Genomic DNA, 15,977 nt, shown 5'->3' with positions numbered 1-15,977 from the left:
GTGTTTTCTGGGTTTGGGTGTAATGAATTTGCTGTTGTTTTGGTTATGGATTAATGGGAGAAGAAAAAAGACCGGCCTGGCCATGCCGGATGTATGCCTGTTCTGTTTTTTCTTTTTTCTTTTTTCTTTTTTTTTTTAAAAAAAGGACAAAAATTTTAGCCGCGTGTATTTCAATACACGCGGCTAGAATTTCAAAAAAAATAAATTCTTGTTAGCCACGTATTTCTTGCAAGTGGCTAAATGATACATGGCTAAATAGCCACATATATAAAGGGACACGCGGCTAATTGTGCATTTAAACACAACAGGATTTACCACGTGTAATTGGCAGTGGCTAAATGCAATTAGCCACGTGTATGACCCCATACACGTGGCTAATTGCAAGTGGCTAATAACAAAGTTTTTTGTAGTGAAGTAATAACTTGAGAATGAATATCAAAAACTTCAAGCTTAACTCCACCCGGATCCCAACAGATCCAATTTTTTCCCAAACAATGCTTAGAGTAGTTATTGACGATTTCCCAGCCAAGAAGCATAGAGCCAGCCACCTTAGGGAAATTATCCTGCTTCACCCGAGTTTCCAACAAACATAGAATAGAAATTCTACGAGAAAAAACCACCCTCCTAATCTCCTTCTGCTTTAGGGGCATATTAAGACCCCTAATATTCCATGAGAGGAGCTTCATGACACACTAGTAGGAGAAAACCCTTTCTCTCCAGGGCTATCTTCCATCTTCCCCTTCCCCTTCCCCTTGCTCTTGATAACTGTAATGATTTTCCTTATAAAATATTAAAGATGGATATTGATGGATTTGTAGAATGAAAGAATGGAATCGATGTGTATATTGAAATGGATAAAAGTTTGACTAATTCGAGCTTAGTCTGGCTCCAAGAACTACGACAATGAGTTACAACATGATTAGTAATTTTCGTACCCTTCTTTCTTATCGAATAGGCTTATAAAGCTCCTCTATTTTCTAACCATTTTAACAGTATGGAGAATTAGGGATTGCAGAGACGTGAAACTTAGGCTTGATAAATGGCTCCCCACCCCAACTACTTATGCAATTCAATCTCCACGGGTTACACTTCCTACAGATGCTATGGTAAGTAGCTTGATTGATCTGGATTCTCATTGGTGGAACAGGTAGCTTATCTATATATTCTATTTTCAGTAAGCCAGAAGCAAATGTTAATTATTTCACAAATCCCGTTGAGTAGGTATGGCCACAAGGACACGTTGATCTGGCGGGAGACTACTACAGGGGATTTCATTGTGTGCAATACTTACCATATGTAAAAGGATCGTCTAGAAGCTTCCTGTGGTGAATGCTCTTTTCAATTCGATTTTTGAACAACTTGTACGTGGAAGAAGATATGGGGGATGAAGGTGCAAAATACTCTAAAAAATTTCCTTTGGAAGGCTTGTCATAATATCCTCCCCACGAGGGATAATTTACATCGAAGAGGCATGCATGTATTTGGATATTTCGTGTATTTTCTGCAAATCTGAACCATAAACTATTTTTCATGTGTTATGGACGTGTCCTTTAGCCTATGATGTTTGGGGGAACTGTGGAGGGAAGATGTAGAAGTGCACTACATCAGGTAACTCATTTGTGGAGGTTTTGGAATATTTGTTTGTTGGGTTTAGATTTGATGAAGTTGATATTTATGCTGAAGTGGCCCGACAATTATGGTTTAGGAGAAATAACGTCGTTCATGGGGGGGATTTTGTTCACCCAAACGACCTGATAATTATTGCTAAAAAACACATAGTAGATTATAAGGTAGCGATTGAACCTATTACGTTGGTGCATGCTTCTAAGGGTATAGGTAATTTTGCAGAAGATGTTGTGTGGAAATCACCTCTATTTGGTACATACAAGGCAAATTGGGATGTTGCCATTGATAATAATAATAAAAATAAAAAAAGAAGAAGAAGGTAAAATGGGTTATGGAGGTATTGTGCGTGATTTTCAAGGGAATGTACAAGCTACTTTCTATCTACAAGTAAATATCTTGGCTGAACCGGTGGTTGGTGAGGTTTGGCGGCGCTCCAAATGGTTAAATCTTGCAGGATTCGGGGATTTACACAAATTATTCTGAATGGAGATTCTCTTATTGTGGTATAGGCCATTAACCGTACATGTGAGAATTGGAGCAGGTATTGAAATATTATTGCGGATATTCAAGCGTTTCTTGCTGGATTTCATAGTTGGAAAACCTATCATACAAAACGAAGGGCAAATTCGGCTGCACATATTCTGGCACAAGTAAGATCTCACAATACTAATCATAGTACTTGGATAGGTGTTATTTCTGATTGTATTCGTGAGATTATTTTATTGGAGTCTTCATCTTTGATTTTGCAAAGCTTTTTGCTTTAATTGATTTTTATATCAATGAAATCAGTATTTTTTTCAAAAAATAAAAAATAAAAAATCACTCACTGAACTAATAGCCCATTTAGTTAATAGACCCTTTATAACCTTAACTAAAGGCCATTTATTTAATGTAGACCTAGTCACCTAAAGCCCATACCGAATACGATCTTTATAATGACATAACTATCGGCTAACGCCAGTTTTCAATCTTATGGATTGCACAATTTTTTTTTTTTTTTTGTCCCCTTATCTTTTGTCAGCACAGAGTTCATGTGTTATAATTGTCTCTTTCTATTCGGATTGAATTCAATCACAATCATGAAAGAGTGCACTGTATCTTCTCTTTGTTGTGTCTTGTGTGGATGTCATAATCGTTGGTATCATCTTGTAGCCCCTTTTGTTTATGTTCTTGATTACCCTTCGGTGCTCATTCTTCATTGCTAGTTTTGATTTTATGCTGTTAATATATATATATATATTTGCTCTCCTCTGGTCAGAGAGCACGAATCTCACCTGCTTCGTCACTGTAGCCGTTCTGATCCATGGCAATGTGACTTTCAAAGACTAGCTTAATTCCAAGTTAATTCTACATCAGAGTTGAGCTTAATTCTCCTTCAAGGTGGGAAGCTGATCATAACGTACGGTACCGTTTCTTCTTGTGCAGTGTTTTGGAACTAGCATAAACAATCGTTTTGTTCGACACCCCAAACTGGTTGGGTCGTGCGAATTAACCTTCATACTTGGAAAAGTCTAATGCTCTGTTTGTTTCGGCGTAAAATGATTTCTGGAAAATGATTTCGGTATTTTCCGGTGTTTGGTAGGGGCGAAAATAATAGTCAACCGGAAAATGATTTCTGTTTGACCAAAAATGCTTAGTAAATTTTGGAAAATGATTTATGCTTTTTAAAAGCGTAAATCATTTTCCGAAGACGTCTGACGCGGTCGATTTATTTTAAACAACGCAGTCGATCTTCACGTTTAAGCAGCCGACCACCATCAAAATCTTGCCCGTATCGAATTCCGACAACATCCGGATAATGTCGTTGGAATCTGGCGGCAGAATCCGGCCACCTTCGCCGGAATCCGGTCAGCCCAGATTCCGGCAACCAATCTGGCCGGAATCCAGCCAGATTGGCCGGATTCCGGCGATCTGGCCGGATCTGGCCAGATGGCCGGAATCCGGTCGGTCTGGCCAGATCCGGCCAGATCGCCGGGATCCGGCCGGCCTCTCTGGCCAGAGCCGGCCGGGAACTGGCCAAGGCCGGCCGGGATCCGGCCAGAGCCGGCCGGCTCTCTGGCCAGACCGGCCGGATCTGGCCGGGATCCGGTCGGTCTGGCCAGATCGCCGGGATCCGGCCGGTCTGGCCAGAGAGCCGGCCTGCTCTGGCCGGATCCCAGCCGGCTCTGGCCGGATCCCAGCCGGCTCTGGCCAGTTCCCGGCCGGCTCTGGCCAGTTCCCGGCCGACTCTGGCCAGATCCGGCCTCTCTAGCCGGAATCCGGCCACTTCGCCGGAATCCGGCCATCCCAGATTCCGACAAAACTGTCCGGATTCCGGCCATTATCTTGAATTCTGACTGTATTAACCGAAATCAAGTAAAAATGGTCAGAATCTTGTCGGTCAGTGACGGAATCTCGTTATCGATGATTTTTATATTATTTTATATTAATATTTATATGTTTTGAATAAAAATTAATTTTTATAGGTTAATATGTTTGAATGAAAATATAAAAAATATTTGTAATTTTCTGTACGCGCCAAACACCGAAAAATGCTTTCGGCGAAAAATATTTTCCAGAAAAATGACTTCCCTGAAACCATTTTACGACGGAAACCATTTTACGTCGAAACAAACGGAGCATAATTTGGCCAGTTTTGGCACCACTGTGCTGCTATTATGATGCAGAGAAGATTGACATTAGCTTGGATTTGTTTTTAATTATGCATGTGCTGTCTTTTAGTTTTTCCTTTCAATAAGATTTGAGTTTTTTCTTTTTCATTATGATTATGTTTTTCTTTTCATATTAGGATTTGTTTTCCTTTTCCTCCTTAATTTAAGAGGTACCTAGCTAGCCTAATAAAGTCATTTAGTCTTCGTTATTTTTCAATCAAGTTTTAAAGTATCAATTAAATTTAAGTCTTTCAGAGTTATTTTTTTGTTTTTTTTATTTATTTAGGGTAATTAATTATGGTCTTTCTCTTCACTATTTGTTATTTTCTCTTTTCCTGAATTTCATTTTCAATCTTCAATTTTTAATTTCTGCTGCTATTTTATGCTATCAAAACAATCTTAGTTTTTCGTTCAAAAAAAAAAAAATCTTAGTTTTGTTTGGCGTCATATTATTAGATCATTCGCTCTGGTCCTTCTCCAAACATTCCAAACGATAGTCTGCCATAGCTGATCTAGCTCTTGATTGGGATTGAGAACGTGTAAGAGGACGATGAGCGGGCAATGCTGCAAAATCGATTTTCCTGAGCTTGCCTATGACGGAGAATAAGATAATATATTTTAATAATGTTAGCTTGTTAGGGTAGTGCGAGGCACATTGGACCTCCTAAACAATTGAATAGTTAAAATATTAATACGGTAATATTATTCATCAATTCCCTTCTTAATTATAAATAAGCGTATGTTACAAGAGACTCTGATAAGAACAAAGTAGAGGAATTACATTGGGTTTCAACTACAGATATTGATAAATACTACTTCTACTAAACTCCTGATGAGAAGATATCCTCTTATTCTAGGAGTTCTTTATTGCATGCATACGTCTTACTTGGAATGACTGTCATACAACTTAATGATGTGAAAGTGAAAATTAACTTTACCATCAACACTCGTAAAAAAAAAAAAAGGCTAATTTTTACTGTTACATCATCACAATTATATGACAATCGTATATCAAATTACTAAATAAACTACTCGTTATCGAAACAGTATAGTTCTAATTTTAGTTATCAAATATCTAATCCACCCATGCATATACTTGAGGAGGAAATCGTGGAGTGAGATGGACTTCGAGTGGTGTAGCTTTCATGTTGGTGAGTCCGACTTTCTCAGTCATGTCCACCGGCTCATTTGACGGGGTTGTGATTTCAAAAGCGTGCAACAAAGTGGCGAGGGTGATTTGCATAACTTGCAATGCTAATGAAATTCCTGGGCACACTCTTCTACCGGAGCCAAATGGAATCAATTCGAAGTGCTGGCCCCTAACATCAACACCTTTATGGGTTGTAAGGAATCTTTCTGGCTGAAATTCATTAGGATCAGACCACACATGTGGGTCTCGATGAATCTTTGAAAAATCAACAAGGAGCTGCGTGCCTGCTGGAACGTGGTAACCAGCCAAGGTGCAGTCTTCCATGGACTCGTGCGGGATAGAGAGTGGTCCAGCAGGGTACAAACGCAATGTTTCTTTGAGGATAGCTTGGAGATAGACCAAGTTTTTTATGTCTGATTCCTTTACTTGCTTCTCCTTTCCAATCTGTATATCTACCTCTTGTTGTGCTTTCTTTAAGGCTTTCCGATTGTTAAGAAGTAGAGAGAGAGCCCATGTCAATGTTGTTGACGTTGTATCTGCGCCTGCTACGATAAGGGACTGCAAAAGCACCAAAGTTGAAGCGTTAGATGGTCAGGCTAAAAAGCTCGATCGAGGTAACTCATGTTTCAAAAGCATCAAAATTAAATGCCTGGTAAGTAATAATAAGAGAGTAATGTTTCTTGCACAATTTTTACATAATTCTAATAACCTTTTTTTTAAGATCAACCATTAAATATTTATGACCCACATGTAAGAAAACAAATCTATTGGTTGATCATAAAAAAAAAAGTAGTTAGAGTTGTGCAAAAGTTGTGTAAGATCGTTATGCAAGAAACATTACTCTTAATAAGAATGGGATTTGATTCTTGTACAACACCAATACAAAAACTGCACAACAACTCCTTATATGAGGGTGAGCCCCAGTATGTGGGATCCACCCTCATGTGAGGGATTGTTGTATAATTGTTGTATTGGTGTTGTAAATCTAACATTTTTCACTAAGAATATATAACTAAAAAAAAAAAAAAAATCCTAATGTTTTAAAATGTGCTCCCAAGTCAGTTATGGGGCAAGCTAGGAAATAAACAAGAACGAAGTAACGGCGGCAACGTGAAAATTTTGGTCGTTTCGTACAACATTTGATTTTAGGCTCTGTTTATTTTTCTAAGTAACATGTTTTTTTTTTTTTTTTTTTTTGGGTAGGCAAATTTTTTTAACAAAATTACATTTTTTTTAAAAATAATTTCTTTAAAAATATTTTTTAGCGTTTGACTTGTATGAAAAATTAAAGAGGACAACAGAAAATAGCCGGCGACTTTTGACTACCTTAGGAGGAGGTCCAACAACCTTTGGTGGTGTTCTGAAAAATGTGGCAGTGGCTTGATGAACTACGCCCTTTTCTATAAAATCATCTTTAAAAAGAAAAAAACTTCCTTTTCGATAAATTAAAAAAAATTTCTACATTATTACTCGGCATATCAAAAGCTTACCAGGCATGTAGCTTTAGTGATTGTATCAGCATCATAATGGGAGTTGTTTTCGTCGTCAGGAACAGACAACATCACATCCATGAAATCTTTGTGTCCCTTTGCCTCACCGGAAACCTTCCTTTGCTTATGTTCTTCTAACCAACCTTCAACCACAACATCAAATTCTTTTGCAGTTCGCTTCATGGCCCTCTCGTACCCTCCCAAGTCCAACCACCTTAGGTAAGGAAGCGCGTCTGCTACCACAGACGTACTACTCAACTCAGTGAAAGCTCTTAATACCTTCTGGCACTGATCGTTAGCTTCATTCTCCTCCTTGATTGCAGTCCCACCAAATCGCTTCCCTACAACCATCCTCAATAAGATATTTTGGGTTATGGACCCAAACCATCTCTTCATCTCTACCAACATGTTGTTGTTCTTGACCCAGAGCTCATATATCTCTTTCATAGATGTATTTACTTCAGACTCTCGGATGTCTCTGACAATCTCAAGGCGGTGGTTTGAGAGAACCTCGACGGTGGCTATTTTACGCACTTGGCGCCAGTAAGGACCATAAGGACTAAGCACAAACAAGGCATAATTGTAGCCCATGATTTCTGAAGCTGTAGCTTTTGGACGGCTGGCAAAGGCTTTGTCATTAGTGGTAAAGCACTCTTTAGCTATCTCCCAACTGCTCACTATCAGAGCACGATGAACGCCCAGCCGGATAGTGAAGATTGATCCATACTTATCGGCCATGTTACCTAATGTTATATGGGTTGGTTTTGTCCCTCCCAATTGGTGGAGGTGGCCAATGAAAGGCCACGCTCCACCAGCTTCTGGTGGAAGTTTTGTTTTACGAGCAGTTATTTGGCCTCTTCTTAATATCCATAATAGAAAGGAGAGGAAGAGAAAAAAGGCAAGGATAGTGGCCATGAAAGTTGTGGAAGATGTGTGAGGAAATAGCATACTTCGATCTGTATAGAGGTTTTGAGAGAAGGGATATGGTTCTATTGCACACAGTCCCTTGTATATATATACTCGATGTCAAATGTACGGTGTGCCTCTTCGTTTCAAGATTTGCTAAGACCACGTGGTCTTGACTACTGGCTCAATAAATTTATTAAATTCACAGTTGAAAATCGTTAGAGATGGAGAGAGAGGTAAGAAACTGATCAGTAGTACGTGTTAATACATAACAGGATAGTGTACATATAATACTTCGTAGTCATCCAAGTAGGAGAAGCTTGTAGAACAACTTGTTTGTGCCGGAATCTCTGAAAAGTCAGTAAGGAACAACAGTCTTCTCTGGTTGTTGACTAGCAGCATTGGCTCTAATAATGCGAACTTGCTTTGTTTTGCCAGTTCTGAAACCAATGGGAAGAAGGTACGGTGTACAGAGCAACACTAAGGCGCAGACCAACTTGCATGGGCAAAACACAGCCACAAGGTGACTCCAGATCGATGAGCATTTGTTAAAAGATAAAAGTGAGGTTTCATTACTTTCCAAAAATCCAGAAAAAAAGAAAAAGAAAAAGAAAAAAGTTGAGGTTTCATTTGTTTTTCCAGATATTTCAATTCATGAGTCAGACATAATTTAATGGCTGTATTAATATTTTTCGTTCCCATAACGAGGGTGAGTATCTCTCTAGTAGTCTCGTTAGCTTTTTTATTCGTCAACATGATATTATTCATCAAACCACTTTTGTCTATTCTTTCCAACAAAATCGAGTTGCTGATCGAAAAAATTGACTTATTGGAGTGATATGATTTTTTAGTGTAGCACATCTCATCAATAAAATGTTATCACCACATTATTATTTTTTTCTCGTTGGGTTAATTTGTTAAGATTATTCCTTAATTCTAATTTACTAATTCTAATAATATTTCAATATATTTCCGTGTTCATGAGTTGTGACTTTTACACTTTTCAATAATTAATATTTCGATATATGCGCGTTTTTGAGTCGCAACTTTTGTACATTTTTTTTTTAGTTAGTAATATTTGGATGGACAAATATTTCTTTCAAATTGAATTTGAAGAGTTCTGACCTAGTTTATAAAAATATCATTTATTTATTAACATGTGAGATTTACATGTATTTTTAATAGTAAGAACAAAGTTGATTTTTTTTTTTTTTTTTTTTTCATGTGCTTTTCATGTTATTTAAAAATGTACATGCATCTCACATTCAAATGGACATGCATAATTTAGAAAAAAAAAAATCTGTCCTATTTTGATATACTTATGTGTTCTTAAATTGCATGTGACTTTTACACATTCCAATAATATTTTGATGAGAAATGATCCCTACACTCATTTCTCACAACAGTCTCACAACAAGTTGACGTGGCTGGTAATATTTTATTATTTTTTTACAAAAAGAAATGAAAACAAAATAATAAAATATTACCAGCCACGTCAGCTTGTTGTGGGGCTGTTGTAAGAAATGAGTGTAAGGATTATTTCTCTATTTTGATATATTTTGTGTTTTTGAGTTGCGACTTTTGCATGCACGTTTAATACTTATTTGATTACTTAATGAGTTAATATCACGATCCATCGCTTTCTTTAATAATTCCATACATATTTTTCAACGCTACCTCAACTGCTTCACAAAAGACCGTACAGCACAAAGGGAAAAGACAAAAAAAAAAAAAAAAAAAAAAAAATGGACCAGTTTTCAAAGTAGGCCATTGTAAAATAGTCTCCCCACCTTATCCGCATCGCTTGAAGCAGGTTCGTTTCCAGCACATGCTTTACCTGCGCGCTTTGAGCAATCCTCGGTAAGACTGTGGGCTTAAAAAAATAGGAGGTTGTTAATTTTAAAATTAATAAAAAGTGATGATAAGTGATGATGTGATATAAAATAAAATAAAAAATTGTATAGAAAAATGAAAAAAGTTTGTATTACAGTGAATTTTTTTATTTGAATAGTAATAAAAAATTATTGATGTGATATAAAAAATAAAAAAAATGAGAATGTTTTGATATTAATTGTTATTGGAAAATATGAAAAAGTGAGAAAAAGTACATGAATAGCATTTAAGTACTACTCAGTCCAGGCATGCCTTTGCCAAACAAGGCCTATTATAACCTTCCCCGATTTACAATCATAAAAGCAACCTGTTGGAAATTAGAAACCGCACATACTAAGAGAGAGAATGAAAAGGAAGAGAGACAATAAATTAATAGAGGACTTTGTATTTTTTCATTCAACTTAATTAATTAAAAATAACTTGCTTACATGGGTATTTATAGGATACAAATGACCTTTCAAACTTCTTTAGATTTACTTCATTCATTTACATCTCATGTAACTCCCATGTAAAATAACTCTTGAAAGCCCAAAGGACACAACCTCTTCAAGTCACTTAGCAACTTACAAGAATAACAAAAGACTCAAATAAATATTATTAAAATTAAGTTTATTATTCAACACCCCCTTTTAAACTTAATTTCAAGTGACTCCAAGTAATGCTCATAACTTGCTAAAAATCTCATTCTTTAGAAGCTTTGTAAAAATATCCGCAACTTGATCATGAATCTTCACAAACTTGAGTTGTACCTCCTTTTTGACAATACACTCTCTAATAAAATGATATCTTGTGTCGATGTGTTTGCTACAATCATGAAATACTGGATCAAAAACTTCACCATAATCAATGCCGGGTCGTTGACTATAACCCTTAACAACCAACCTTGCTTTGTATCTCTCGATTTCTCCTTTAACATTCTTCTTTGCCTTGAACATCCACTTCACTCCAATGGATTTTTGTTCTTTTGGAATAGTTGTCAACTCCCATATGTTGTTCTTTTCAATTGTTTTGATTTCCTCATCCATGGTATTTCTTCATTTTTCATCTTTCACCACTTCTTCAAAATTTATTGGTTCACAATCCATAAAATAACAATAGAGAGTTAGATCATCATTTAAATTCTCTATTATCTCATAGAGTTCTTAGAGACTTCTCATGTGTAGTGGCATTTCACTAGAACTTCCTCTCGAAGATGCGATGACGACGATGTACTAAAATTTGTTGGTGATGAAGAAGGTGTAGTGAACTCTTCGTTTCTTGGCTCTTCTTTTTTTTTTTCAAGAAAATGAAAGAAATCATATTTTTCTTCCTTTTGAGTGCTCCAATCCCAAAAGTCTTCTTCATCAAATTTTACATCTCTACTAATTACAATTTTTCAGGAATTTGGATTGGAAAGCTTGTAACCTTTAGAACTTGAGTCATAGCCAATGAAAATGTACCTCTTGCTTTTATCATCAAGCTTCGACCGCTCTTGATCTGGTACGTGTGTATAGCCAATGCTTTAAAAAACTCGCAAATGAGAAATACTTGGCTTTCTTCCATTTCATACTTCTTGTGGTGTTTTGTTCCATAGGCTTTTTGTAAGACAACAGTTTGATAAATATATAACACAATCAACATCTTCTGCCCAAAATTCTTTAGGCATTCTCTTTACCTTTAACATGCTTCGAGCCATGTTGAGAATTGTCATATTCTTTCTTTCAACAACACCATTTTGTTGTGGCGATCTCAGAACCGTTAAATGACGACGAATTCCATTTGCTTCACAAAATTCTTTAAATTCATTAGATGTGAATTCGCCTCTTCTATCGGATCTTAATGATTTAATACAATAACCACTTTGTTTTTCTACAAAGACTTTGAATTTTTTGAAAACTTCAAACACTTGAGATTTTTCCTTTAAAAAATAGACCAAAGTTTTTCTACTAAAGTCATCAATGAAAATGAGAAAGTAAGAGCCCGTTTGGCAGCCTGTTTTGGAAACAGTTTTTTGTTTCCAAAACAGGAAATCGTGTTTCAAAACAAAAAGCGTGCGTTTGGCAACTTGTTTTTAAAACAAACAGGATGAAAACATATTTGGGTTGAAACACGTTTTAAGGAAACAGGTCTAACTTGTTTCCTTAAAACCAATCTCTGCTACAGTATCGAAAACATGCGCGGAACGGGTCTCAATTTGTTTTGGTTTTAAGTGCACAGTAACCCATCCTCGGTTCGAATCACGTGGAACAGATCTCATTTTATTTTCACTCATTTTTTTCACACGCAAGCCAATGAGCCATTACTCCTTCCACCTTCCCTTCTGCAGAGACCATCAACGCATCCTTTCACTTCCATTCCTGCAGAGCCATTACTCCTTCCACCATCCCTTCTAAAAAGCCATCATCATCAACGCATCTCTCCATCAACAAACCTCTTTAATTCCTGCATCTACTCCATTTCCACTTCAATTCCTCGTCAGGCTTCCCATCGCATCCCACGTCTATGTGAGTTGTTGTTGTTTGGCAGGTCTACGAGCATCGCTGAGCTCCTGGGCTAGGAGCATCATAGAAATCACAAGGCTACGGCACCAGTTGGTAAGTGATTTTTATTTTCCCCCATTTGCCCATCGCATCATCATCAACGCTTCATTCAATTTTGTTAACCTAAATGATTTTGGCATTCAATTTTGTTTCATTCTCTCCCAACTAACTCCACCAACCTTGTTCTTGTTCTTCAGTAATTAGTTTGTGGGTTTTGTGTTATAAAAAGGAGATACGGGTTTGACGAGAATGACTGCTTACAGACGACAAAAGATTTGCGCCTCATCTCTCAAAACGGCTCCAATCACAAGATCGAAGAAGGTATTTTTCCTTTCTTCTTTCTATTTTTCTCTGGAAAATGTCTTCATATAAATCGATTGTTTGAGGAAATATCAATGGGTCAGTATGTATCAATGATTATTTGATGTTTACGGTTATACCCACTTGTTGATTTAGCAAGATTTCCTAAAATTTTGTGAGCTTAGGTTGTAGACCAAAAATTTCTTTGTAATATTTGGATGTTCTATTATTGTCTGTTTTGAAGCTTTAATTTTGTTATATATACCAAATGGGAAGAGTTTGAACAAAGAATTTTGTGGTTGATTTTCTAGTTATCTTTGAAGTGTTGTTTAATTTTGAGGTAATTTTAAGTGTCCATGCATTTGGTGGTTTGTATTTAAGGTGTTTGTTGTTTTGTTTAGATGGAACTTGGTTTTAGTTTTGATTGATGAGTTTAGGTTCTATTGAAAATATAATGGGTTGTGCTCCATAAAAAGGAGCTCGTATATTTCTATTATGTCCTATATTTCCATTCTTTAATCACTTTCAATTCTGTCCTTGATTTCCTTTCTATATTTCTTTTATTAGTAGAGATGTGAAAGAGCTCATATATTGTTAATGTAAGATGAGAATTGGTGAGTGGTTTGAGGTTGTTGACCACAAAAAGACTAGTTAAAGAAAGCAACGTTTGACTTCATCTACCTATACTATACATTTTAATACTTACTAATGAAGCTCAATTGTTTGAAAAAGGCTAAGCTAAATTATAGTGCAGAGAAACAGGAATGGGTATATGAACTTGACCATTTACAACTGTTTAACTGTATGTGGAGAAGTTCTTTTTCTTTTCTTATTAGGTCTGATCGTAATGGGTATTGGATATTGTAGATGGGTTTGTTTGGCATTAAGTAGTTCTGCACTAGTTTTTTTTTTTTTTGTTCGATTTTATGGGGCATATCATAAAGATAACAAGTAGACCAATATAGTTTTGAGGTTATGAATCTGAAAATGTGTAGGGTATGGTATTTTTAAGACCAAAGGGGAAAAAACAGTGTGATACTATCAATCAGTGTATTATACATTGCATGATATCATCAATTTGTCATTTAGCATGTTTTGAAGGGGGGTCATTTGTCATTTAGCATCAATTTCTTAAGTGAAAACTGTTTTGAAAACAATTGTCCAAACGCCTTAGGCACTGTTTTATGTTTTCAAAAACTGTTTTCGAAAACAGTTTGCCAAACACTTTTTTAACGAAAAAACAACAGAAAGCGGTTTTTTAAAAACAGTTCTCAAAAACAATTCTCAAATACAAAAACAGAAACCGATTTGCCAAACGAGCTCTAACGGTTTTTACAGAATGAAGATGGCTTAATTGGCCCACAAACATCCGCATGAACAAGTTGAAGCAGCTCATTTTTGCTCTTGTAGTATATTTTTTTTGGAAAGCTTTTCTGAAATTGTTTACCAACAAGACATCATTCGCAAAGTTGATCCGGTTGATTAATGGAAGGCAAGCCATTCACCATTTTCTTTTATGCTAACAATTTTAATCTGCCAAAATTTTCATGTCCAAACCTCAAATGTCAAAGCCAATATGAATCTTTCAAACAAGTCTCGAGACATTTAGCCACATCCGTTTGAATATTAAATAAAAACATTCTATTGCTTGTCATGGAAACTTTGATTATCAAATTATTCTTGTCATCTCTTAGTAAAAGACTATGATTTTTCATATGAATTTCATAGTCTTTTTCCAAGAGTTGTCCGAGTCTAAAAATATTACTTTTCATACTTGGAGCAAAATAAACATTTGTAATAAATTGTTGTTCTCCATTTTTTTAAGCAAATTAAGATTGTTCATTTCCCTTTTATTGGAACTTTAGACAAGTCTTTAAAAGTAACATTCCCGCTCACCAATTCATCAAGCTGCACAAACTGGTTTTTGTCTCCATACATATAGTTGCTTGCCGCGTTATCAAGATTCTACGAGTTCTTCTCTCCTCTTTCTACTCTGTTATAACTAGCAACAAAGTGGACTTTGCTTCCTCATTTTCAGTATAATTTACTTTATCTTCAACATTGTTAGTGTGGCTTTTACACTCCCAAGTACAATGACCATATTTTTGGCAATTATAACATTTAACTTGAGATTTATCATACCTTCTTCCAAATCGTTTTAAGCTATTTCCTCTTTCTCGTCCTTTTGATGCTTGACATCTCTCTTCGTACGTAACTGAAATTATTACGTCTGTCTCTTCCTTTTCCTCGTCCACGTCCACGCCATTGTCCTTTTTAACTCATTTCTTTTTCTTCGTCCTTATCTTTGAAAGAAATCTTTGTGGCAAAAACTTGTTCCAATGACTCTTCTTTCTTCTTGTTGAGCATTTCTTCATGGGCTTGAAGAAATCCCATGAGTTGACCAATACTCATGGTTTCTAAATCTTCTAACTCTTCAATAGTGATAACGATGTAGGCAAATCTTTGTTGCAAAGAACGAATGATCTTTTCAATGATTCAAACATCCTCCAATCTTTCTTCATATCTTTTCATTTGATTTACAATGGCCAACACCCTTGAAAAATAATCCGCAATCGACTCGGATTCTTTCATTCTCAAAACTTAAAATTTGCCTCTTAATGTTTGAAGGCGAACTTTCTTTACTTTATCAACTCCTTGGTAAGAGTTTAGGAGAATCTCCCATGCTTGCTTGAAGGTGGTTGAATTTGCCACATTCTTGAACATAGCTTCATCCAAACATTGATAAATAAGGGTGAGAGCTTGTTGATCATTCTTTCGAAGTTTCTGCAAAGCCTCTCTTTGATTAGGACTCAAAGGAACTTCGTCACTAGGCTCACCATAGCCTTTTTCTACAATATCCCAAGTATCTTGCGATCCAAGCAATGCCTTCATACGAATGCACCAATTATCAAAATTGTATTTGGAAAGGTGAGGGAATTGAAATGGAAAGGTTGAATTGGCTATTTCTCTATGATCAATAAGCTGTGCTCTGATACCAGTTTGTTGGAAATTGGAAACCACACACACACACACTAAGAGAGAGAATGAAAAGGAAGAGAGACAATAAATTGATAGAGGGCTTTCTATTCTTTCATTCAACTTGATTAAAAATAACTTGCTTACATGGGTATCTATAGGATACAAATGACCTTTCTAACTTCTTCACATTTACTTCATTCATTTACATCTCATATAACTCTCATATAACTACTATGTAAAATAACTCTTGAAAACCCAAAAGACACAACCTCTTCAAGTCACTTAGTAACTTATAAGAATAACAAAAGATTCAAATAAATATTATTAAAATTAAGTTTATTATTTAACACAACCTAGATTTTTCAAAGTAGATTAGATTATAACCTTGTTAAGCTAGAAAAATGAGTGCTCAATGTCAAACAATAACATCAGCAGACCGCCATTGGTCGAGGAAATTACAATA

General features: G+C 36.0%; 1 protein-coding gene across 1 annotated transcript; it reads right to left on the bottom strand.

The window, feature by feature from the left end:
* Positions 1-5,289: 5,289 nt before the first annotated feature.
* LOC133867189 (cytochrome P450 CYP82D47-like) lies at positions 5,290-7,877 on the bottom strand. The gene is made up of 2 exons (XM_062303898.1): positions 6,918-7,877; positions 5,290-5,985 (listed from the first exon to the last, which is right to left on the bottom strand). Exons 1-2 carry the CDS (start codon positions 7,863-7,865, stop codon positions 5,353-5,355), a joined length of 1,581 nt encoding a protein of 526 aa, XP_062159882.1. The 5' UTR covers positions 7,866-7,877; the 3' UTR covers positions 5,290-5,352.
* Between the last annotated feature and the right edge of the window lie 8,100 nt (positions 7,878-15,977).

Source organism: Alnus glutinosa, chromosome 4 (genome assembly GCF_958979055.1).
Source record: "Alnus glutinosa chromosome 4, dhAlnGlut1.1, whole genome shotgun sequence".
NCBI classification, from domain to species: domain Eukaryota; kingdom Viridiplantae; phylum Streptophyta; class Magnoliopsida; order Fagales; family Betulaceae; genus Alnus; species Alnus glutinosa.
The sequence above is the reverse complement of the archived record's forward strand: the minus strand, read 5'-3'. Positions and strand labels throughout refer to the sequence as shown.

Coding starts and splice junctions, on each gene's coding strand:
- LOC133867189 (XM_062303898.1), bottom strand. CDS start 7,865: ATGCTATTTCCTCACACATCTTCCACAACTTTCATGGCCACTATCCTT. Junction 5,986..6,917: donor TCACTAAAGCTACATGCCTG/GTAAGCTTTTGA, acceptor GTGCTTTTGCAG/TCCCTTATCGTAGCAGGCGC.